Raw genomic sequence first — 24,303 nt, 5'->3', positions numbered from 1 at the left:
ACCAACACTGGACACGTGCCTGTGGACATGCCATTTGACCTCTTGGCTTCTCCATTTCTTTATATGCAAAGTGAGGGGGTTGAAATAGATGACAGCAATGTTTTTTTCCAGCTTCTCAAACTCCAAAGAATCCAGGAAGAGATACCTTCCTAAAAGCTGGCCTAAATTTGGAGCTCTAGGAATGGTATGCAATAGGGCTTACAGGAAAATAAGGGTGGAAATCCCCTTTGAAAGATGTTTTAAAGGGAATCTTTCCTAAAGCGTAGAAACATCAGTCAGGATATTGGGAAAGGCTATGGGATGGAGGGATATAAGAGTATTTTGTGGTGATTTGGAAAAAGATGTGAGTGTAGTTTATGGCAGGAAACTGGAAACTAAATTTTCACTCTATACTAAATCCAGCAGAGAATCCTATTCATAAACAATGACCTTGGAAATGGTCCCAGACCGACTGAAGAGTTAGGCCCTGGCTCATCAGGCCGGAAGAAGCTGTAGGATGGAGAGGCCTTGCTTCTGAAGAGGTAGACATCTGTCTGAAAATAATTCATTTATTCTTTTAAGAAATGGGAGATACAAAGTTTAGAGGGTCCTTTTTTTGCATCTCAAAACAAATAACCTCTTCTGGCATGGACCAGTTTGATTCCAGATTGTATATGCACATATAGTGACTCGGGTACTTTTTCTAGAGACCATGGCTCTACTCTACAACTTGTGATTAATCAGTAATTGAGATGCCCCTCTTGCGTAATTTGTCTAAGAAAACACACATGTCTGATGTTACAAGTCACATCTCGGAGCTTATTCAATACTTTGGGGCTTAAAATATTTTTTGAAAGTAATTGTGTTTCACTATCTTTTACACGTCAATTCTGAAAGTTGCCATCCTGTTAAAACTACAGGGTTTTTTAAAATGCTGTATGATTTAAATGATTTATTAAGTGATTCCATATTGTTCATACATTTTTCCATGACCAGGTACAACTTTGACAATGCAAAATTTCTCATCACACCAAATTTTTCAATATACTTACACTATAAAAGCTTCCAGTACAACACTGTGTAGTGAATCCAATAAAAAAGGAACTTGAATACACATTTTTTCCTGTATATATAAGCATGTGCTCTAACTTCTGCCTCCTAAAACTGTTGCTTATTTTGTTTCAGCTTTAACCCTTAAAAATAGTAGCATAATGATCTGACTTGGAATGTTCATTAGTTTAACAGCAGGAATCAAGTTAATCTCTTTCACACCCCATGCTAGATTTACTTCGTGTTTAAGATATTTTTTAAAAGTCTGATGGAGCAATTTTGATCTAGAACTTGGGGTCTCTTGGGGGCATAAACCAGTCAGAACTCAGACTGAGAATGAGTTTGCCAAATTTTTCTGCGTCAAAAAGCAGCTCTATTCTAGAATGACCTTGGGAAAGTAATTTTTTCAGCCTGGGATGCAGATATACGTGATAGAGGGCAGCTGCACTCGTTATAAATATCTTGTAAGGTAGGCAAAATTCTGTGCTGTAAGTCCTGGAGCCAGAAAGCCAGGAAAAAGAGGGCTTATGTCACCTTTCTGGAATATGCTGTTCCCCCCAAAGAGCCATGAGCAATTAAGACAGAGTGTTAGCGCTGATCACAGGAGGGGTCAATTTACTCAGAATAGCCCAAAGCTTTTTATCACTGTTATGGTACTTTTGCTCTGGACAAGGGAGGGGTAGAGCGGGGAAGACTCAGTGAGGGAAAGTTGGACAAGAAGCAGTAATCTGAGAAGGAAAAACAAAAATAGAGTGGGGAATAAAAGGAGGAAAGAAAGAGGAGCAGGCTTTGGGAGGCCCTCTGGCTCTAACTGGCAATCCTGTGCTCAAGGGCCTCCTAGAGGGCAGGTGGTTATTTCAGTCTGTTCCCATTATAGAAGTAGATTCTGCCCTGAGGAAGGGTGTGGAAACTGGAATTGACAACACCTCTTCATGTCGTATTCTTTCTCATGAATCTACAATGACTCTCACACTTCATCTTGCCTTTCAGGATACCTGATGTTCAGATCCACCTTTATCCTTCCCACGTGAACTCCAGCTACTTCTCCAGCCATGTTCTCCAGCTAGGCTGCTTGCCAAGCTCTAAGCCCCCACCTACACCTCCATTTCCTTATTCTTTGGTTTTACCTCCTCTTTCCTTTGCACATATCTACAACACCTCTATCTCATAGGTCAAGATACAATTTATTTCATAATGATAACTACATTGCAGAAAGCTTTACACCAAGCATTTAAACATGTACTATCACACCTAAGCCATTGTCTCCTGAGACATTTCCTTGACTATCTTGGCCGGCATCTGTTTCTCCCATATTCTATCTCCTGAAGCATCTGTTCACTGACCGGAATCAACATCTAGGTATCGAAGGCTATAGTAATCTATATTTTCAACAAGCTCCCCAGGAGAAACTGAAGAGTGACAAGGAGGCAGAATTCTGACTATTGCTATTTACTTTTTATGTTTCCATTTTGTTCATACATTTTTACCATGGCCACGTACAACTTGGGTAATGAAAATTAATGTATGTGGAGCTATGTATACATCTCCCAGATGATTCAGGTAGTGTGAGAAACATAGGTCCATATTAGTCATTTGAACAATGATTCGGGCACACGTCTTCTTTCATTTCTTAGCTCTCCAACAAGGTAGAAAGGTACACACAAGCAAGAACTAGCCCTGTACTTTTCCTGTCTCTCCAGTGCTAGAAATGCCAGGCTCAAAGCAGGTGCTCAATAAATACTTGAATGGATTTGATTAGACTCCCAATAAAATAAGAAAAAAATTAATAAGGACATATGTGAGATGGTACATTTGAAGAAAAAAGAAAACTTTACAATTAATGAGTTTAAAAATAAGTATTAGTAAGACTGAAAAAATACTCAGATGACTTAATAGACCACAGGATGTCCATAGATCAGCAACAATGTTTTGCTTTAGCTCTAAAGGCAAAGGATCATTAAACTTGTAGCATGTAGAAACCATGAGGTGGTTCACTCTTTTTAATCTGACTCATTCTTGAAATGATGTGCTCAATTAATAAATTCTACAGCTAAAGGAAAAAATTGAGTAGTTGGGGAGAGTTAAGAATCAAAACTCTCATACATTCCTGTGGGAATATAAAATAAGGCAGCCACTTTGGGAAACAGTCTCACAATTCTTCAAAAAATTAAACATAGAGTTAGCATATGACTCAGAAAATCCACTCCTAGGAATATACCTAAGAGAACTGAAAACACATATCCATACAAAAACTTGTACATAAATGTTCATAGCAGCATTCTTTATGCTAGCCAATGGATAATAATGATAAATGATGGATAAAAAAAAAATGTGATATAGCCAAACAGTGGAATATTACTTGGCCATAAAAAGTAATGAAGTATTGATCATGCTATATTATGGATGAACCCACCTTGAAAACATGATAATGAAAGGAGCCAGACATAAAAGGTCACATATCCTATAATTTAACTTATACGAGATGTCTAGAATTGGCAAATCTGTAGAGACAGAAAGTGGATTAGAGATTGCCAGGGGCTAAGAGGAAATGGGAAGTGACTGTTGGTGGGTACAGAATTTTGGAATTAAATCGTGGTGATGGTCGCACAATTCTGTAAATATACTAAAAATCACTAAATTATATACTTTAAAAAGGTAAATTTTATGGTATGTAAATTATATTTCAATAAAGTTTTTTGTTTTTTTTAAAGAAAAAAAATCAAGAGGAACATGAGGAGGGGCAAATCTAGGCAGCAGGACTCCCTACCCCCAAAGAATATTAAAAATGTTAAAAAAATTAGGAGACAAGAAAGCAATTTTACTAAAGGCTGCCTTTTGATCAAAAGAAATGATGGCTAGCTGGAAAGAAAAAGACACAGACTATAAATACAGCCTGAGGGATTTAGTTTAGATACAAGGTTTTCCTATCAATAGAAGCTGGAAGATTTTCACATGTCTCTTTTTGGTGGACTTAAATAGTGCTTAGAGTAGGTTTTATGTGTGCATGACAATTTGTAGGAGCCCTTTCTGAAATGGGAGAGGAATGAATTAGATGACCTTTCATGGTCTTTGCTCTTTTTCTCTCTCTCTCTGAACACTTTGAACACTAAGCACTCGATATAACACACTGCCTCCAGTGCATTTAGTCTCGGAGAAATAAGAGAGGAGATACTTCTGTTTCTTGAAAAGTTTTATTTGGTTTCTATATTAAGTCATAAACACACAGTTCCCTAAAGACTGTAAAAGTCTTCTCTAAACAATTAAATTTTTATTTAAAAAAAAAACAAACAAAAACAACTTGAAGCTGCGCTGGCAACCTGTCATTTCAATCGTTTGTGTAAAGAAAGCAAATTCAGGCTATGTATAAGTACCTCTACACATGTTATTAATATGAATACATATTATGTACTTGGGCTGGCTAAAAATTTTGAAACCTCCATAAGCCTTTGAATTCAATGTTATTGAAAAAGAAAATATCATCCTCCCCTGTATTTTCTCAGGGTGGAACTCTCTTTTCTAAGTCCTCCCATGACCTCCCAATGCTCCTTACTTTAGGTGAAAACAGGTACCTGCTTTGGGTCCACTCAGCATAGGCTTCCTCACTCTCTGCCTGGGACCCAAGTTCCCATGAAAATAAAACAAAAAGAACAGGATTAGAGCAAGGAAGCCTCTTCTTGGCCCTGTCACCAGCTTCAGATCAGATCCTTTTTAGTCTTTGTTGTCCGGTCAGGTCAGATAGCGCTTCATTTTATGGCAAAGTTTATGTTTCCTGTCAGTATTGATGCTCTCGGTTTCACCATCACACACAGTCAACGATATTCATTCACAGAGTAAACAGAGAAATTTAAACCTTCCTATTTTTGGTTAGTAATATAAATCTCCGTTTCCAATATCCTCAAGTGTTTTTAACAACAGCATGTTTACTGAATAATAGATAGTGGCCTTAGGAGAAGACATTGTTGAAACTTGATTTGTTGTGAATATTGACTAAGGAGAATCCTAGCCGACACAGGAAGCACTTCACCTCCTCAGGAGGGCATCCCGCTGGGGCTACATGCTAAGCAAGGGCATGGTCAAACTGCCCTTTCTCCAGGCCTTCGAGTCCGTCTGCCCAGGTTGAGGTTGGCATACTCCGATACGGGTCCAGAAGAATCCGGAAGCACCTGACGATGAGGATGCCCAAGAAAATAAACAACAAAATCACAAAAACGAATGTGGTTTTCTGCTCCAAAGACATGCTAGAATCTGAAAACGTGTTCCCAAGGGGCACTAGGGGTGAAGGGGCGGGCTGGCCTCCATCCATCGTCCAGGGAAGCCAGAACACGGGATCCCCCAGTATCCTTTTCTTCCATTATCAGTTTGCTGACCTCATGGTGGCTGCACCTTGGAAAGGCTGAGTTATCTGCCGAAAGAAGAAGGAAAGGAAATAACTAACAAAGAGCAACTTTATTTCTAGGTTCACAGTCATGTTTTTCAGAGAGAAGAATGAATCTCTAAACTTTTTCACCAGAGATGCCTAATTCTGTATAATTATGGGGAAGAATGTTGTACTCTTGCATGAAATTACCAGACGGTGCTCAGAGCAATCACCTGGGGCCAGGAGGGAAGGGCAGAGAAGGAAACCAGACTACAGAAAATGAGAAACGTTCAAGGTAATGTTGACCTCAGGGTGTGTTTACCAACTTGACATCCAAACCCAGCTTCCCCTGCCAAGTCTCTTCTAGATTTCTTCCAATAACCTTATTCTCACATCATTCCTATAATGATACCATTGATTGAACACCAGCTATGTGTCAGAACTGTGGCTAAACACAATATACATTAGCCACCATATTACAAGTTCCATGAAAGCAGACACCTCTATAGCCCCAGTTGGAGGAAACTGAAGCTAGAAAAGGTGCTTACTATAGAAACTTTCAGGGAGGATAGAGTTCTGGGCTCTAGCCCCTGGCCTCCATTTCACTGCTAAATGAGTATGGGACCATGAAGAAGTCGCTGAACTGTAAAAATGGAAGGAGAAATGCCTGCATATCTCACATTGCTATAACGAGAATGAATGCCTGTGAAAACTCTGAAAAGTTTACAAAGCAAAACAAAGTCTTGCTTCACTTCAGACATGACTAAGGGAGTTGTGATGCTTCTCCCTTGCTTTCTCTTGCCTGAGCCAAGAGAGAAGGAGGTGTTTCAGACCATCAAACTCCTGCTGCTTTTTCTTTTTTCTGCAGGAAATAAAGACCAGCTTCACTACTTGAAGCACCTAGATAACTAAGCTAGGGAAAAGGAATTGATTGACTGCATTTTTTACAAACCGTACAGTGGCTCCCTACTGTTTAGGACCATTTGGTGGAGAGAAAGAGAAGGAAAAAGATTACTTATTACTATTTCCATTTTACTGGTGGAAAAAATGAAGGCAAATGGACACTGTTGTTTGTCTTTGAAGGCAAACTGAAGTATATATAAAGGCATCCGAAGCTTCAGATAGTGAACTAGACCTATTTAAATGGAATTTTGTAAAGAAGAGCATCTATATTACACATTAATATATCGGAAAATCATACAACATTTATTTATGAGTCTAAAAGAAATAACATAGCAGAGTAGTCAGGTATGGAAATTAACATGGATGAAAAAAATTATGATCTATGAAAGTGAGCAACCAAATAAAAATAGAAATGATGACCTAAGGCATTAACACAATATTTCTTCCATTGACTTATAATTATTGCATTGAAGTATAGCATTAGTAATCATAAGACAGTTTGCAAGTATGGTGACACTTCAAAGTTTATAAAATCACAGTTTTAAAAACAGTTTATAAACAGAATGACAAGCAGCATCTGGGAAGACAGAGTTACCAGTTTGAGGGGAAAGAATATTTTGCAGTTTTATCCATGACTGAATGTTTTTAAAGGCCGGAATAGTTGCAATGGAGTCATTTATGATTCATTTTTATTTTGAAGTAAGATGGGCATAAAATTTGACTGTATTAAAAAAGAAAAAAAAACTAAAAAACAAGCCCCTTGGGAATATATATGTTCATGGTTTGGCTTTGGTTTCGGTTTGCTTGGGTGGTAAGTCTAGATAGGTGACTGGTGCTGAGGGGAGGAGGCAGGAAAAGGGTGACCAGAGCTCCCAATGCAGCTCTCATTATTGCTTCCTACTAGGGCCATCTGTGCCCACCCAAAATATGCAAACTGGACTTAATCATACGAAAAATGAAATTCTCCAAGGGCCGGGTCAAAAGAAAGCTGTGTGGCGATAGAGGAATGGATGCTTTAGCCATCCCTGTGGTGTTTCCTCTTGTCTCTTCATGTCCTACTGAGGATCCCCACGTCAGTCTCTGCCCTCCCGCTGGTTTACTTGAATCCCATTCTACGTCCATTTTCCCTCCAGCCCACCAGAAGCCAGAGTCCTTTTCTTTTTATGTTCTCAACGTAGCTGAAACAGGTATGCATTTTCAGAAAGTTATTTAAGAAAATGCTACAGAACCCAAAAAGGAAGTGTGGAGATGATTAACTGTGTAAATGTACAACGTAAAGATTTATGCATTTTGGAGTTCAGTGAAAACAGTGAAGAACTGGATATAGGACACTGAGGCTGTGACAATTACTCTCTAACTGCAAGCTGGCTGACTAGTATAGCAATACCTTCTTCAGTCCCGCCTTTCACAGCTATAGTCTACGCTTGGAAAGAGCCATGGGGACACCCAGAAGCAGCCCACCCCAGCTTTGTCCTCTGTACAAGGCAAATGCCAGGTCCTTTTCTCCTAGCTCATCACCTCATACTTCCTAGGCTTCTCCCATAACTCAGGTTTTAGAGCTGGAACACCACTGCTGGGGGACTTCAGTCCCCCAGGGCACCCATTCCCTGGGGCACCCATTCCAAGAAGCCCCAGCAAATAACCTAGTCATCTGGTTCAGATTACAATGATTAAAAAATCAGTTTTAATTTGCAGTTTTACCACTCTATGCTGATTAAATGGCAGGTGCAAGAATATGGATAACTTTCTTTGCAGCCTGATTACGTGTTTTGAAAACTCTACGGCTCTGTATAAGTTGTAAGCCTCTCCCCTCCCAGCATACTGTGGTACCCAAGTTCCTATTAAAATAACTTAATTTGGTCAAATCATTAAAAACTATTAAATTGCAATATTTTACCAAGGAAAGTGATACATGAACACATTAGTAGGGATTTATCTATGAAAACTATTCCTCCTTGAAGAAGGGGGAAATACGGTAGATAGAAAGGGGGTTGAAGAAAGATCTCGCTGGGAGTGGCAGAAGCTAGGGAGAACTTGAGTGGAGCAGACATGGGATGCTATGAGCAGATGACCCAGCAGGAGAGTCTTGAGAAGGGATGGGGGATGTTCAGTAGCGATGATAAGCTCAGGAGGTGGTTATAAATGGACATAGAGACACAGAGATCCAAAAGGAAACGCCAACTCTTGCACAGTTTCTTCTAGGACTGTTTTCTTGTTTTTGTTTTTAAACCTGCAATCAGCTAATCAATACTTTATAAATTTGGAAAGCTCAACAGCATGTTGAAGTTCAAGGAAACAGCAGATATAATAAGTTGCAGAAAAAGAACTAAATGTAATCACTGAACTACCACAGTACAAAAATATTCAAAAACATGTACATTTTAAAAATGTCTGTCTTAGAGTAAAATGTCCCTTTTTGGTATAAAAGAAGATTCTTAGAAAATGTTCACAATTGCAGTTAGCAGGATAATGAAATATTTCTTTTAGATGAGTAGTGAAATCTGGGCAAGGAAATTATTTTAGGTTTTGACACAACCATCATCATAAGTGTTAATAACAACAAAAGCAGTTATTTCAAGTATAAGAAGGACCACAGTTACTCACGGCAGTTTTTAATCCTGACAGGCTTTCCCCATCACGCAGCACAGCTGTGTCTTCCCCTTGCCAGGTCCGTTTGTGTGTGCTCAGGAAACAGTCTAATTTTAATACCGGACCAAGGAAACTTTAATTAAAAGATGCCATTAAAAAAAATCCTATAATACATCTCTTTTCTCGAGTCAGGCTCCCTGGACTCTGATAGTCACAAAATGTAAAACACCCTGAATTACTTATGAAGCAATATGGGAACAGTCCATTTTAGCCACAGTCATTCTCACTATTAGGCCCTCTAGAGTAATTTGCAAAGAGGCCCTCTCTTTCTTTCCCCCTACTTCCTACAGATTGCATCAACATTCATCTTTCTAAGCTCAGATTTTACCACGCCTCCCTCGGAAAACCTTTGTACTCTAATGTCCCGGACCCTAACCCACCCATTAACCCCTTTAGGGACCTGATACCCCTGTTTTCTAGACCACAAATTAGGTCATAGTCTGACCATGGACTTTTTCTTAGACGTTGATTTATTTTCATAATAAGTTTTAAAAGGGGCAAACATTAAATCATATTTGGCTTCAAGGAAAATGACCAACGTCTTGATAGGAACATGCTGACCTGCAACTGAGTCTGCGGACACCTGAGGAGGAGTCCTCACTGGGCCGGCTCGGCAGCTCCCCGCAACACCTGCTGTTCTGTGAGCACCGCCAGGTTTCCCACCTCCACGCTTAGCTCACGATGCGTCCTACTCACCCTGTTCCCACCTGTAGATTTCTCTTCTTCCCTCAGGATCCTCACCAAATACCCCCTCCTCAGTGGGACCTACATCTGTCCCTTCACCAAAGGGAATGGGTGCTTCTCACTCTGTCTCCAGGAGCATTTCACCTGTAATTCTGTGGCAGCACTGACTACAGCGTAAGTCTCCATGGGGTCCTTCTTTGTCCCCTTGTTAAATAACAAGCTCCTTGTGAAATGCCTTGGTGTTCTAGGATCATTGCCCCTTTCAGTAGAGGTTGAAACAAACCTCTAGCCCCAGGGAACTGAATTCAAACTTCAGGGTGCCAGCTAATAGAGACAGAGGCTAAAAAAAAGCACATGTCATCCAGCTGAACTGGCATGTCAGGCCATTGTATTTGAAATAAATCTTGTTTCAAAGAATCAAACATAGTCTGAGTCACAAAGATACTTTAATAGTCACAGATTTCATTATTTAAAAAGCAGTTATTTGGCTCTTTAATTTTTCCTTGGCCTCAATGCTGATGGGTAGGGTCTGAAATAGAAGTTTCCCCTCTATTTAAGGGGGTCAACCCTTTCTTACCTAATCTGCTTAATTTTTTTTTTTTTTTTGGTGGAGAAGGGCATGCATTTAAAAATACCCTAAATCCAAATGTCTTACATGGAAATTATAAATGTCAACATGTACCCTTCTCAAGCTTGTATCCTTCCTTTAGACATTGCATTTCATTAGTGTCTCATTCTACACAGTAAGAAAAAATATTTTATCTGAAGACAATATATCTTAAAGCAATGACATGTCTCTTTTCTCATTTTCTTGAGTTCGGAGCAATTGGCGCGGCACACAGCTTTTTGATTCTGCCATCTCACTTTTGTGGTCATCACCTCTAGTGCCCACCCTCCTGCCATGGTAATAGCTGCCTGCATTAGAGACAGTACACATACAAGGCCTGCGTGCTCCATAGTGAGCGGTCAACAGAGAGATGATGATGATTATTTTCTCTTACACCATGTTTATGCAAAATAAGACTTCTTTCTAATTTCTGTTAGGCAAACAAGCGCAACGAAGAAATGGTGATTACAAGTAAACTGCCCAAAATTGAAAAAAAAAAAAAAAAAAGTCAGTTACCGAAAGTGCATTCCCCTGAGGGTGCTGAGTCGCAAGTTTCTCTCTGGCATGTGGTATTGAGTAGACCACCGTCACCCCGCTGCTGCTAACAGCATGCAGGGTACACTTAAGCAATGCTGTCTGTATTTTAAGTACTCCTAAACCACATAATTGCCGGACCTCATCTTTAAAACTTCTAGGCCAGAAACCTAGTTCTGTGACTTGACATGTTTTCAAAGGTAGGTAAAAAGACAGCACACCCATTGAGCGTGAACACTCACAGGCTTGTCCAGTTTTTATTTGCATGTGACGGACAAGACACTTTGTCCTACAAAAAACATCCTGTGTACCTTATTTATATTTATCCAGCAGACTAGTGAGTCCAATCCAGAGACTGTAACAGAAAAGGAATTGGCTAGGTAAGCACGACTGGATTTGCAACAACTGGCAGAGACAAACTCACTCAAAGTGCAGCATTGCTCTGCCATAGTTCTGAAGCTGACTGTTGAAATGTTAACGTAGCTTTCATGTGTATCCCGAGACTGAAGCTAAATAGAATTATTCTCTGCTTTCTGAATGAGCTGAAGGAAGCCTCCGTGCATTGCTGTTTGTATAACTGGAGTCTCTGGAGGTCCACTCTCCCCACCCATCCCCCCAGACATGTAAACATCTCAGTCAACCCTATTATACACCTCCCGTCCCCCAACTGTGTACCCTCCACAAAAGCCATCTCATCAGCTAAGTAATCAAGTCACTCCATAAGCAAAAGTTATTTACCTAGGAATCTTGTAGAAATTCTGTGAATGAGCCCCGTGAACAGTAACTGGCATTCCAGGATGTACACACAAAGATGGAAAAGGTTTCCTATAAATTCTAAGAATCCATGACCGACTAGGTGACCAGCTAAGAACTTCAGGTAAAGATGTCCTAGTTCTTCCTCGGTACTTCATGCATTTTAACCATTGTTCTCCCCCTTTTTTTTGGCAGGGGCGGGGGAGTACACTAACATAAATACACGGCAATTTCCATAGTTTTCTTTTCCAAACACAGCCCTCCTGTTCCAACACAATAGCCCTGATGCTTTAGAATTCACAGGACTGCTAAGAGTATTATTTTATACACTCAAACGATAGACCCGAGGTTACTACAAAGCCCATAAAACAATGATTTTAAGGAGGACATGTGAACGTGGTCAACTACAAATGTCAACAGGCAGTTTCAAAACTGTTGCCAGCCCACACTGCTGCACTGGGAGGTCAGTTCCCTCTGGCCGTCTCTGCAAAGTCAGCTTGCAGACAGTCTGCTTGGTTTTAGGGGTGGACCCTGCCATTCCCGTTCTCCCATGCTTGTTAGCTCTTAGTCAGCCGGAGGCCCTTCTCTTCAGGCTGAGCCCTAACCTCAGTTTTACTTCTTTCTTATTTTCCTCTTCTTCCTAACATCTGCTTGAAGAGTTTTAAACGGACTGGCTGCAGCCTAGCTGAGAAAAATACCACCTAGTCTCAGTCAGTAACTGGGCATATCAAAGGGCACCATTAACAAACTGCAACTTTCCATTTCAAACAACAAACATTACTAGTCTACCTACTTTTGTTTCTCTCTTTTTGTGTGTGTTTCCTAGTGCAAAAGAGTGCTTGCTGATACTTCAAAAGGCTAAGGCTGCATCCTGCGCATCACCCACGGACACCAGGGATAGTCAGAGCTAGCATTATGAGTTGTTAAGTTGTGATCCTTTGTAAACAAATTAAAACATCCCTATTACATTTTGGAAGGCTGGATGTTATAGGTGAATGGAAAAAAATACTGCATGGTCAAACAGCTGTCAAGAATAATTTACTGCAGCTTAGCAAAGAAATAAAAGCCTGTTTTATACCACTCTTTCATCCAGTATCAGTAGATTATAAACTTAAGCAAGCTTTAAAAATAAAGGCATCATTACATTTCATCCCCCTCCATTAACTTTACCTAGCAACTGTTTAATTAGACTTTATCTGACAGCTACATCTAAATTCAGAACTTGGACCCAAAAGGCATCTATGCGATTACTGCTCATGCATAAATTGTAAAGTTAGAGAAAAGCATTCAATTAGCCTGTCGTAGACAACAGTTTTGGTCAAGTACCTGGATCTGGCTGAACCAACACTTCATCCACTTCCTGGTGGAACAGTTACAGGTAGTTACAAGCTTCTTTCGTTTCCATTCTTCCCGACCAGGCTGTGTTACAGCAGTACACCGTGGTGGCTAGCTGCAAGCAGCTAATGGCACACCCCAGATCTGAAGCTGTTGTTTCAGGCTCAGAAACTTCCCATTAAAACCCTCGAGTTAAAGGAGCATCGTCTTTCTGTGTGAGGCATCATTAGTGGCCAATACAGCTGCTTCTTTGAGGCAAGGCATGATTTCAGTTCTGCCTCAGCAACTCTTCAGAGGATTCTGCTTCAGTGAGTAGAGGCAGTATCCTAGCAGTGTGTCTGAAATCATCTTCAAGAAAGCATTAACATTCAAAAGGAGTACAGGGAAAAACATCACAGGGCATTCCCATACCTTTTCAAAACCAAAGCCATAAATCCACCAGTGTTCTGCTCTTGCCTATTGATTGTTGACACGGTCTATCTTTGGGCACGTCAATTAGCAGGTTGCAGCCACCAGCATCCATACTGATTATGGTTTGTGACCTTCAGGCCAACTTAGTTAACGGGAAGACTTGTAGGGAAGGGCATCAACTTAGCATTTGGGAGATGAAAAAAAAAAAAAAAAAAAACTAGACTCCTTCTCCTGAAGAAAATGAAATTGACCTTTCAGAAAAGCAGCAATTATGGGAGGCGAAGAGAAAGAAAATAATTAAAAAAGAACAAAATCATATTTTCACCACCTGTTTGGTAATTTGCTAGGCGTATGTTGCCTGTCCTGCGTCTCCTTTGGCCAGCCTGCAAAATTGTTACATTGGCAGGTGCCGCCACCCCACACACACCATTTGAGACCCCTTGATCAGTAAACATAGACCTTTGTTAAGAGAAAGTTGTTCTAATTCTATAGATAGTCATTACACAGCACAATACTTAAACTATTTTCCTAGGAGGGAGTGCCCAAGTAAATTTGGAAAATATTTTAGGATAAAATTTATCTTTTTTAAAAAAAGTGGTTCTCTGGAAAGAATTCAGCCTAATCCTTAAGATGGAACATCCTTGTTTTTTGGCAACTCACCACTCTCTTTGTTGAAGTGGAAGCATAGTTAGCAACAACACCCACCCACCAAATGATGGGGTGCATGATATTTAAAGCTAACTCTGACTGTTCCTGTCAGCTATGCTGTCTCTTCAGCTCTTGTGAGAACCCGGCCGTTACCCAGTAGCTCTAGGGAACCAGAACACAGCTCATTTTCTAAGAGGAAAACCTCCTGTGCTAGCAGCAGAAAACAATCCTGGATAGGCCTCAGACCCAAGAAAATTCAAATGCAAAATGTTAGGCTTCCATGTCGGGATCAAATGCTTGACATCAGACCCTAACCCAGCAAAAACAGGAAGGTTTTCTCTCCATATGTTTTCTGGATTTTTAACCAAATTTCCTTTCCAATTCATTTTACTTACTGTATTTTCACACAGACACACACACACTCACTCACAAAACAATGGGACAAATAAAATCCAACAGAGCAGTCTCGGTTCAATACTAACTGGTATCCTTGATGCTTTTCAGCCGACGGTGCTAGTAGACAGAGTGCCCTGTCTCCGAAATGCCAAGAGTGTGGTTCAGGGAGAATTCTGACCCCCCGCCCTCCCTCATATCCTTATCATGCCATGTGGTAAGAAAGTACTCTAGTGAGAAACAACTGACCCCGCCCAGGAGGCCTCCTCAGATATTGTTTTAGCCTATAGCCTCTGAGAGGTGGAAGGGAACATGAGAGGCCATGGTTGTCGCTAGTTGCACGGCTGGCTGAAACCAGCGCAGAGATGAGTGCCTGGCCTATTTTTAAAACTCTCCAGAGAAGTAGGTTCCACAGCCCCCTCTGACAATCTCTGTTTAAACTAACTCCTCCCTTGCTTACTTAGTCTAAATAAGCATTTTTTTTTCTTTTCCTTCTACCTTCACTGCAAAAAGTCAATCATTAACCACCACAAAATCTTGTTAGAATGCCCTTCCCTCAAGGAAGCTGAACTAAGTAAACCAAATCACATTGGATGGAGATCTGCTGCTACCGAGATCTTGCAGCCAAGTTTGGATATTTCTTTTTATAAGATAATTATAACTGGAATTATTGGAGTCAGCCCTTCCCCCAGGCGGCTCCATTATGTAAATCATTGTGAATTCTAAAACAATGAGTAAGGATTTACCCAAGTATAGTTCTTTGACTATTTCAGAGTAGGCCCTATTTCTTTCGTATGTAATAAATCTTTAGAGCTCTTCTCTGAATTCTTCCCCAAATTTCTACTTTCTGGTCCAGCTTTAAGTAGGGAGCCGAGAATGCCACACAGAGCTATATGAAACTCAGATAAATGTGGAATTGTGATGAAATAAGATGATTTCACAGGTATATCTGCTCTGCTTCCTTTATCCATTCTGATCCCAGGGTTATTGCTGGGTGTTAATTCAGCCTTTCTTTTTAACCACACAACATCATGATTTAATATTGTTAGGAATCTATTTTAGGACCTTTCCTACATTCTAATTGCAAGTCTCCCCTTTTATGTTCTTTATGTTACAATTCTTTCCTAAATGTCCTATGCTGCACTGTTTCGTAAAGAAATAGACAATGAGTATGAAAAAGGCTTCATGAGTCATCAAGATTTACACCCGTCCAAAGCTGTGTTCTTATTATCATCGTGTTCGTTTCCGATTCTGCCTAATTCGCAAGATATAATTGAATCGATTCTTGGTATAATCTTCAAACTATAAACATAATTTTCTTTTCCTTTGCATCCCTAGATTCTTTGTAAAAATCTTTCCTCCCTTACTTTGTGTAGTCTTTTTCTTTCATGTACTCAAGAAACATGTATTAAGTTCATTCGTCAAGAGTCAGATATCTTCTGTATTAGGTGTTGCAAAGAATAAAAAATGTGAGTCCTAGCTCCCTGCTAAGTTGTTCAGGTTGTGTACTGCACCACTCTAGGAGGCTCCCCGGTAAAGGCCCAGAGGAGCTCAACTTCTAGCAATGGCTGCTAGACTTCTTGACTAGCCCACATCTGCTATTTCCTACATCCTTACGTCCCCTTTACTGCTCACCCAGTAGACATCAGAATTATGTCTCCAGCTCTCTAGACGACCTGACTTCACAAGGTCATCTGTGGCTTCTACTTGTCCCAAGCTAGAAAAGAAAAATCCCTTCAGCATTTGTCTTTCTGGCTCTTTGTGGCAACATTGGACATGTCTGACCACACTCTTCAAGGAAAGTCCAGATAAAAGAACACACAGGGTAAGGTGGAATGGCAGGAACTGATATCTCAGCCCTTAGACCCCTCTCCCTTGCTGCCCTCTTGGTGCTTTCTCCCTTTATAATCTCTCGTTTGCCATCCGAGGCTAAAGCCACGTGTAACTCATGTAATTACCAACAAATGTGAAATTAAGAGTGGCAAAACAGGCAGGCTAGAATATACCTTAACGACTCCACCACTTTTAATTCATAAAAAAGAAGTGGAAGTCAGTTTTTGTGTGTGTTTTTTTTCTGTCTACTTAATTTAAAAAATATCACGTAATATAAAGTGTTTTGTGTTTTTTTTAAATCAAGATTAGCTTGATTTCCAATATCCTTGATTTGCCAGGGCTAAGTATGTTTATCCACCCAGCTATCTTCACAGGTCAGTGAACCTGTAGGGAAAAAAACGTGTAAGGGTACAGTGGGGAAGGTTTAATAATATTCACACCAGACCTGTAAATTAGGATCTATATTGGAGCATTATTAAAAGCAAGCTGGTTAAAGTCCAGCTGAAAATTAGCAGCCTCCTGGTTTAATTCTTTTTCTTGAATGCATTTCTGTACACAACACATCTGTGATATGTTGAATGCTCAATTAGTAGCTGATAAATCTGGAACAGAGACATATTTGAAATGAAAATGAGGAACAAACAATGTTGCAACTCAGTAAAAATGTATTTGAAAAAAAGAAAACACTGATAGAATGTTATACTTGTGAGGATTACAAATCGCCCTTCAAAATTAACAAGTTTGTTCTTTCCTTCCTTTGTTAAGTCAGAAATAATAAAGCCTGTGGGAAGGAAATGCATCATGCTCATGAAAAAGCTGATGTCCCATCCTAAGAAGGAGCAACTTCACAAATTGTCCTGCAATAGTCCTATTTAGAAACAATATTTACAAAATTTTAGTTATTACTTCTAATTATGGTTTGAAATTTTTTAATAAGAACATCACTATGGATTAGTTACTGTTCAAAGGAAATTCATACTGAGGAGTTAACATCCTGGTAAGTTAATTCTTTTAAAATGATTTGTACAACAACAACAACAACAATTTTTAATGACTTTGAAATACTTAATGCCTTTAAAATACCATATTAAGTACCAGTTAGTTTTATACAAATCATCCCTCCAATTTTTTATGCTATCATTTTGGCACTATTCTTTTTTTTTTTAATAATTAAAAAAAATTTTTTATTAGGGAATATTGGGGAACAGTGTGTTTCCAGGGCCCATCAGCTCCAAGTCAAGTCATTGTCCTTCAATGTAGTTGTGGAGGGCACAGCTCAGCTCCAACTCCAGTTCCAGTTTTCAATCATAGTTGCAGGGGGCACAGCCCACCATCCCATGTGGGAATTGAACCGGCAACCCTGTTGTTCAGAGCTGGCACTCTAACTGAGCTATTCGGCCACCTAGTACTATTCTTACTTGCTGTTCAACAGCTGCATTTTAGAAGGGAAACTGTCCTGCATGGACAGTTAGAAGATTAAGCAGCTTAGAACATTAAGATGATTTAGAAAATAACACAGAATGTACCCGAGAATTACTGACCTATTAGCCCGACGTTTATATCTGACAAAATTCTAAAACTTAAAATCTTGCCACTGAAAAATCAGTTTGGAAACACCAAGAGGAGAAAAATAATCATATGAAGTAGTTTTAAAATCCTTTTTTAAAAATAATTATGAAAACCAACCTCAATTTCTGATATTTAAACTGATGGAAATGGTGGAAAGGAGGCTGAGGCAATGGTAATAAACGGAAGTTACAATAATACATGGTCATTGAATGTAAGTTCCGGCTGACTCGATGCTACATCTCATAGATGATACTATCAAGTTGCTGCTTTAAAGAGTATTTAACTTTACAAATATCTCAGTGTTTCAAAGGGACCAACCGAAAGTTCCAGGTACATAGCATATTGAAAAGGCAGATAGATATTAAGGGTACATCGTTCTCTTCCAATTCTACGTTCCAAACTGGTAAGAAGCCAACCATCTATAATTTTGCCTGTACATAATATATGTTACATATTTATATGTAGTAAGTGTGAGAATATTATAAAATCATCTGTATTTCTGTTACATATAATATTAAATTACCTCAGGAGCCTGTTAAGCATGCAGGTTTGAGGGGCCCAGGCCCAACTCATTTAATTCAATAAGGCCAAGAACCGGGACTTTGAATAAGAAACCTACATGATTAGTGATACAGGGCATGTCAGGTCTCCACTTTGAAAATGATATAGGTAAATGTTTTTTTTTCTCCTTGACTGTTTGGCCATATCAGGTATTTTAACGCTGTGAGGGAAGAAACTTAAGCTTAAAATTTGGGGTATCACAGACCTCTTGGAAGAACTGATTAAATCCGTGGACCCCTCATTAGAAAAGCCATGTACTCTGCTTTAAAAACCTCTGTCTGAAATTCCCATTCAAAATACGTGCATCTCCTCTTCCTCTCTTTCTTTTCCCCCTTCTTACCACCCATTAAAGTGATAGTAAATAATGACCAGAATAAACACCCGGAATGATAAAGACAACAGGATTGAACAAGAGGCAGACAGAAGCGTGTTCTAATTCTGGGAGAGGAAAGAGGATGGAGGCATGCTGAACGGTGAAGCAGAGCTTAGAAAACCTGCAGAGGGGGCGGCAGCTACGAAGGGGTGACAGCTAGCAAGGGGGTGCCTGCTCGGCAGGGAAGACTAAGGTCAGGATAAGAAGTGGGCTGGAAATAGGAGAACAGTGGAAGGCCTGGGGACAAATGAGTGAGCCCAGTGCCTCCCACGATTGTAGAAGTAATTCAGTCACCTGGAACCCTGATGTAACTCTTGGGAGGGGTGGCGGTGAAGATTGGGCGAATTTATCACTTATGATAGCAGGAACAGAATAGAGAATGTCAGCATTAATGAAATAGGCAAGTGTGAGATCAACTTGTTATTAGATTGGTGCAAAAGTAATTGCAGTTGAAAAGGTTAAAAATAATTGCAAAAACCACAATTACTTTTGCACCAACCTGATAATAAGAAAATAAGAAGAAAACTCAAAAGAGCAACTGTTAAAATTTCATTCTTCCTGGGGGTTAGACTGAAAGATGAGGGCAGTGCACAGGCACTACTTTTCATCATAAACCCTTCTAAGCAATTTGATTGTTTAACCATGTGCATATTGTTTCACTCTGTGCAATTTCACTTCGCAAAAACTGTCAGTGTAGTACAAGCAAACCATTAAAAAATAAACAAAAACCTTGCCTGAAATCCACGCAATGAATCTCTTACAATGGCATCCTTGGTACTAGCAGCAAATGAGTTGGAGGACAGGGGCTTCCTAAAACACCCAGAATCTCCCCTCAAGGGCTGCGGTTTATTCTGCATGTGAGTAAGGCTAATCCTTCTCGGTCTTTCTCAAACATCTTGTATGCAATTAAAATGTGATTTCTTGTAATCACATGCAATACAATAAAATCTAAACCATTGCTCTGGTTTTCCCATATTATGCAAATGTCATCTGTTTTTACGTGTTTTTCTATTTATTCATTTATGGAGCTAACTTCTATTTAATCATTTGTTCATTTATTTCTGTGTATGTATTTATACCCCATTAAATTTCAGAAATGTTTGAAGAAAGCTATGAAGTAGATTACATGTCGCTAGTAGTAGCAGCCTCTCACTTTTATTATGTATTCAATGAATTTTCCAATTGTTGATCTACAAAAGGCTGGATGTACTTGCTTTAAATATTTGAAGAATAAAATCTTTTTAGGATGGTTGTTTAGCTAAAGCCCTAGATACCATATTTAATTTAAAACAGCCTATGTCTTTTATAGACTTTATTTTGCAGCAATTATACATAAACAAATATAACAACATATGCTTCAATATGTTCAGTGTATAGTATTACTAACACAAAGGTGGAAACGCTGCCGGGTAAATTAGTAGGAACTGAATACAATTCAGGAAATTTTTTCAAAGAGCTTGTGAAAAAGGCAACTCTTCATCTAAAATGCTCAAGAGTAGCACCTTGAAAATAGCCCAAGCCAAAACAGATATTAGCCAGGTCTCATTTTCATTTGCTTCCATCTTCAGGAGAATGCCCTTCAGCATTACTTTCAGAAAGGGTCCTTGCTTTTGTTCTTGACGTTTTTTCTTAATTCGAAAGTGAATGTGGGATCAATTGAGAAAAATGAACATTTAGTGTTTCCAATAGCCCTGCAATTGGTGTTGCATAGTATGAATATGGTTAAGGGCTTGGGTCAAATGCCAATACAATATTCAGTGGACTATGGATTACTGATGTGTAAGCCAAGAAAAGCTATGTTTACAAATGGGAAAAGGATGAAGAAAAATCTCTCTTTCGTTCGCTGCACATGCCCGCGTTCCTAGGCCAAGTCAGGATGGCAGAATGGATCATTCATCACTGACAGTCACCACCTAGCTCGTCTTGGCTTCGAGAATTAGCCTCTAGGATCTGAGATCAGCTCTTCCTAGCTCCTGAGGCTCCGTCTCGATTTTCCTGTAGGAATGGGCTCCATACCTTGTCTGTATAGTCCATACCTGTCTATAGTCCTTTGCAGATGTTTGTTTTTCAAAATCTTTCTCATTCTATAGTCCTGTACCCCCCCCAAAAAAATACCACTTTTCTTAAGCCATCTTTTAAAATAATAAATTTTTCCCTTCATGTATTGTCCAGTCAAAAGGCTACCTGGCTCAGGAAACTAAATATGACAAAGAAGAACAACAAAACTTATTTTTGCAACTCCAATTAACAACCACTCTTTTTGTATCTTCTTAATATCTCACACCACAAAAACAACAGTAAAACGATGATGCTGACAAGTGAGAATTAGAATCACAACACAATCACAATAACAAAACTCAGCAACCTTGTACCTTCGGTCTCATTAGACTTAGAACTCTTAAAATGGCAAGAATTGGACCCTTTACATGTTTTTATCCAGTGAAAGTGTGTGTGTGTGTGTGTGTGTGTGTGTGTGTTCTGACTTTGTGATTGGACTATAATATAGTCGAGAATAAAGGAGGCTAGGTCTCCTATTAATTAATTTTTCACTTGACTGGCTATGATATTAGCAGAGATAACAAATTTACCCACAGATTTCATTCTCTGTTACAAATCATCCTAAATAAACATGATAGTCATATTTTTTTCATAATTGTCTTCCTTTGCCTGTCATATTAAAATAAGTCTAACCAGGCATAACCATTAATTAATAGCTTCCAACCCGTTATCTTCATTTGTATCATCAGTCAAGGTAGGCTAGATACTACTGTTAGAGTACAAGAGAAATTCAGAGGCAGAAAATAACAAACATTTATTTCTTGCTATTATTCATGAAGGGCCATTTGGGAGTCCTAATGCAATGTCATTATTATCCTCATCCCAAGACCCAGACATAGGGGCCAGTCTCTACCAGATACGGTGGTTGAGGGAAAAGAGAGCATGGAAACGCATGTGCTAGCTCTTAAGCTCTACTAGATGGCTTAAAATGCATTTGGAAAAAAGCAAATCTCATGGCCACATCTGAATTTACTAGGCTGAGAAGTATAATTCTTCCTAGGAAGGAACATGGAATACTGCTGAACAGTGACATAGTCTACCACTACATTTAACTAGAGTTTCACCTTTTACATAGTGACTCCCCATGGATGATGCCCCCATCGGACCCTTCCTTTGGCACACACTGTCCCTCATCTCAGCACCTTGGAGCTGTCTCCTGCACCAGGACTGCCTTCCACCCAGTCCTTGCTCCAGTTCCACTGACTTTGGTTGAATCTCCTGCTTAAACCTCCTTGTCTCCCTTTGCTTCTAGTCTCAGCTTAGATTTTGATGCCTGGGTTCATTTTGTTTCTTTAGCCTCTGATCTACTGGGTCCCTTGTGAATCATATCTTGTCTCCTTCCTAGCTTGGCACAAGACAGTCTCTTTAGCATGTTACCCTTCCAACACAATCCCAGTACTCCTCAGATCTTTCATAATGGGCGGTCACGGTCCAACACGTCCACATCCTGGCTCCAACCAGGTATCACATCCAGGACCTCACAGGGGCCATACCGTCCCAGGATACATAATATTATGCTCCCAATTTTATAGCTACATAGACAAGGTTTGGGAAGGTGAAGCGATTTGCTCAGGAACACAGAGACCACAGTTAATATATTTTTGCCCACCTCTCACTCTTCTGCAGGGCCGAAGATAAATAGACACGCAGTGTTTCAAAATAACTCGAAATTTGATAGGAGCCTCTGGAAAAACAATGACATTAATTTCTCAGGGAGCAGGGAAGGTGGATGTGGGCGGACACTGCAAGAGACTGCATCAAATCTGGAGTTTGAGTTTTATCCCTCTGGTCCAGCAGAAACGTCTTGTTCCAGCAGATGGAGGGAAGAGAATGGCTTGGGTGGGTCTGAGAGGTGGGTGGAAGGCAGTGAGCTGGATCTCCGCAGTGAGGCAGCCAACCACTTCTTGGGTTTGAAATCCTTAGAGAAAAGTTATTTCAGTGCCCGCTTTTCATAATTCTGACCTCTAGCAACATTTCAAAAATAATTCTTTGGTTCATCACAGATTATTTTTGTTTTTCTTATTCTCCTGTGCCATCTTTAATTGTTATACTGTTTTGTTTTTGTTTTTGTTTTTTTCTAACGTGACAGTGTCTCTGAAATTGTTTTGGTAATTACCCTGACCTCGACCAACAACCCCTTTCTTAGATGCATATAGAATCGGATTTTTCAAAGAGCAGCAACATTTCTAATCAGGTAGAAGTATTCATTTAGACTACGGCATAAACATCGTTGAATGGTTTTGCTTCTTTTCTGTCCTCTGAGGAGACCATAAGTTTGATGCCTTCCTGAGTGCGTAGGCGAAAAGCTCCTCAGAGCAACCAAAAAGCAAATAAACACAACACATTAAAGGAAAAAACACAGCCTCGCACCTGAAGTCATTGTTCTTGAGAGGGATTGGCTCATTCACCTTCCCACGTGGACATAAGGATTTTGAGGTTAACCCGGGTCTTGAAGTGGCCACTGTGTGGCAGGACCACTACTGAGCAGCGAGTTCCCTTGGTCCTTTACAACTTGCCCTCACCTCTTGTATTTAGTTGAATTTGCTCTTGAGTTAAAATATTGCATTACAAGTGGCTCCAAACCGAGTGTAGCACTCGGGCCAAGGGTTGGCGGGGGAATAGACTCTCTAACTTATAAGTCCACAAAAAATATTGCAACTTGATTTAAAGAAGAAATTTCCATCAATATTTTTCATGGTCATGTTTTATCTTATAAAATCATTTCTCAAAACTGTGCTCTAAATAGCTTGGAACCAAAAACGAGCTCCATGCTTCATCTTAGTGATGTTTTACTGTAGGAGTGTAGGAGGGATCAATAAAGAAGACACCAATGTTTTGCTACTTTAAGAATATTTACTTCCTTTATTTCAGGGAGAATATTTTTATGTCTCAGGCTATAGCTTACAAGCAGAATTCAAACAAGCTTCAGTTTGGAGGAAATCTTATATAATTTTGGACATGATAATTCATTCAGAACAATGTAATTACTACTGAGAAAAGAGGCTTGAGAAAAGAGACCTGAAGATTCCTGGGCCCTCCCCTTAGGGTCATGACCTGTGGGAAGCAAATTAGTGCAAAGACCCTAAAGATCTGCATTCTTAAACAGTGGCTGTGGGACAAAGTTATCCTAAGCAAGCTATCTCTTGGGTCCCACTTTCCCCTGCTATTAAATTAAGGAGTTTATAACTAGACCTAAAATTCTGTAATTCTACTTCTATCATATACCCACAAGAAAAAAACCACCACTGTCTTCCCATGCTTGGATGAACACTCACCATCTCCATCAGGATAACTGGAGGGAGGCAAGTCCTTCAAGAATTCCACTTTTCCAGGGTAAAATGGTTCCACCAGCATGTGAGGAGAAAAATTAGAAGGAAATCTTTATGTGAAGGACAAGAGAGATTTCTTGAGTTTTCTTGTATGTTTTTCAGAAAAGTATTTTGCAGTATAGCCTTATAAACTGCTTCTCTCAAAAACAGAAGGAATGGATAGCTCTACATTACTATTTGCCTGCAGAGTCAGAAGGCTCTGAAGCATAGTGAGACGTGGTGAGGCATCTTTGCCTTTGTGGGAACGCCTACCCACTTCTAACGTGTATGCTTGCCA

The 24,303-nt window shown here is 39.7% G+C and overlaps 1 protein-coding gene across 2 annotated transcripts; it reads right to left on the bottom strand.

Moving 5' to 3' along the window:
- Positions 1–4,260: 4,260 nt before the first annotated feature.
- On the bottom strand, positions 4,261–14,470 carry CTXN3 (cortexin 3). Of its 2 annotated transcripts, XM_033110662.1 has the most exons (4): positions 14,393–14,470; positions 12,843–13,199; positions 8,894–8,985; positions 4,261–5,431 (listed from the first exon to the last, which is right to left on the bottom strand). In XM_033110662.1, exon 4 carries the CDS (start codon positions 5,330–5,332, stop codon positions 5,087–5,089), a length of 246 nt encoding a protein of 81 aa, XP_032966553.1. In that variant the 5' UTR covers positions 5,333–5,431; positions 8,894–8,985; positions 12,843–13,199; positions 14,393–14,470; the 3' UTR covers positions 4,261–5,086. The 2 variants fall into 2 exon arrangements, with proteins under 2 accessions (XP_032966553.1, XP_032966554.1); XM_033110663.1 differs by lacking the exons at positions 12,843–13,199; positions 14,393–14,470 and adding an exon at positions 11,502–11,636.
- Between the last annotated feature and the right edge of the window lie 9,833 nt (positions 14,471–24,303).

This window comes from Rhinolophus ferrumequinum, chromosome 7 (genome assembly GCF_004115265.2).
Source record: "Rhinolophus ferrumequinum isolate MPI-CBG mRhiFer1 chromosome 7, mRhiFer1_v1.p, whole genome shotgun sequence".
Taxonomy (NCBI): domain Eukaryota; kingdom Metazoa; phylum Chordata; class Mammalia; order Chiroptera; family Rhinolophidae; genus Rhinolophus; species Rhinolophus ferrumequinum.
The sequence above is the reverse complement of the archived record's forward strand: the minus strand, read 5'-3'. Positions and strand labels throughout refer to the sequence as shown.

Excerpts from the sequence above, each read along its gene's own strand:
- CTXN3 (XM_033110662.1), bottom strand. The coding sequence starts at position 5,332 with ATGGATGGAGGCCAGCCCGCCCCTTCACCCCTAGTGCCCCTTGGGAAC.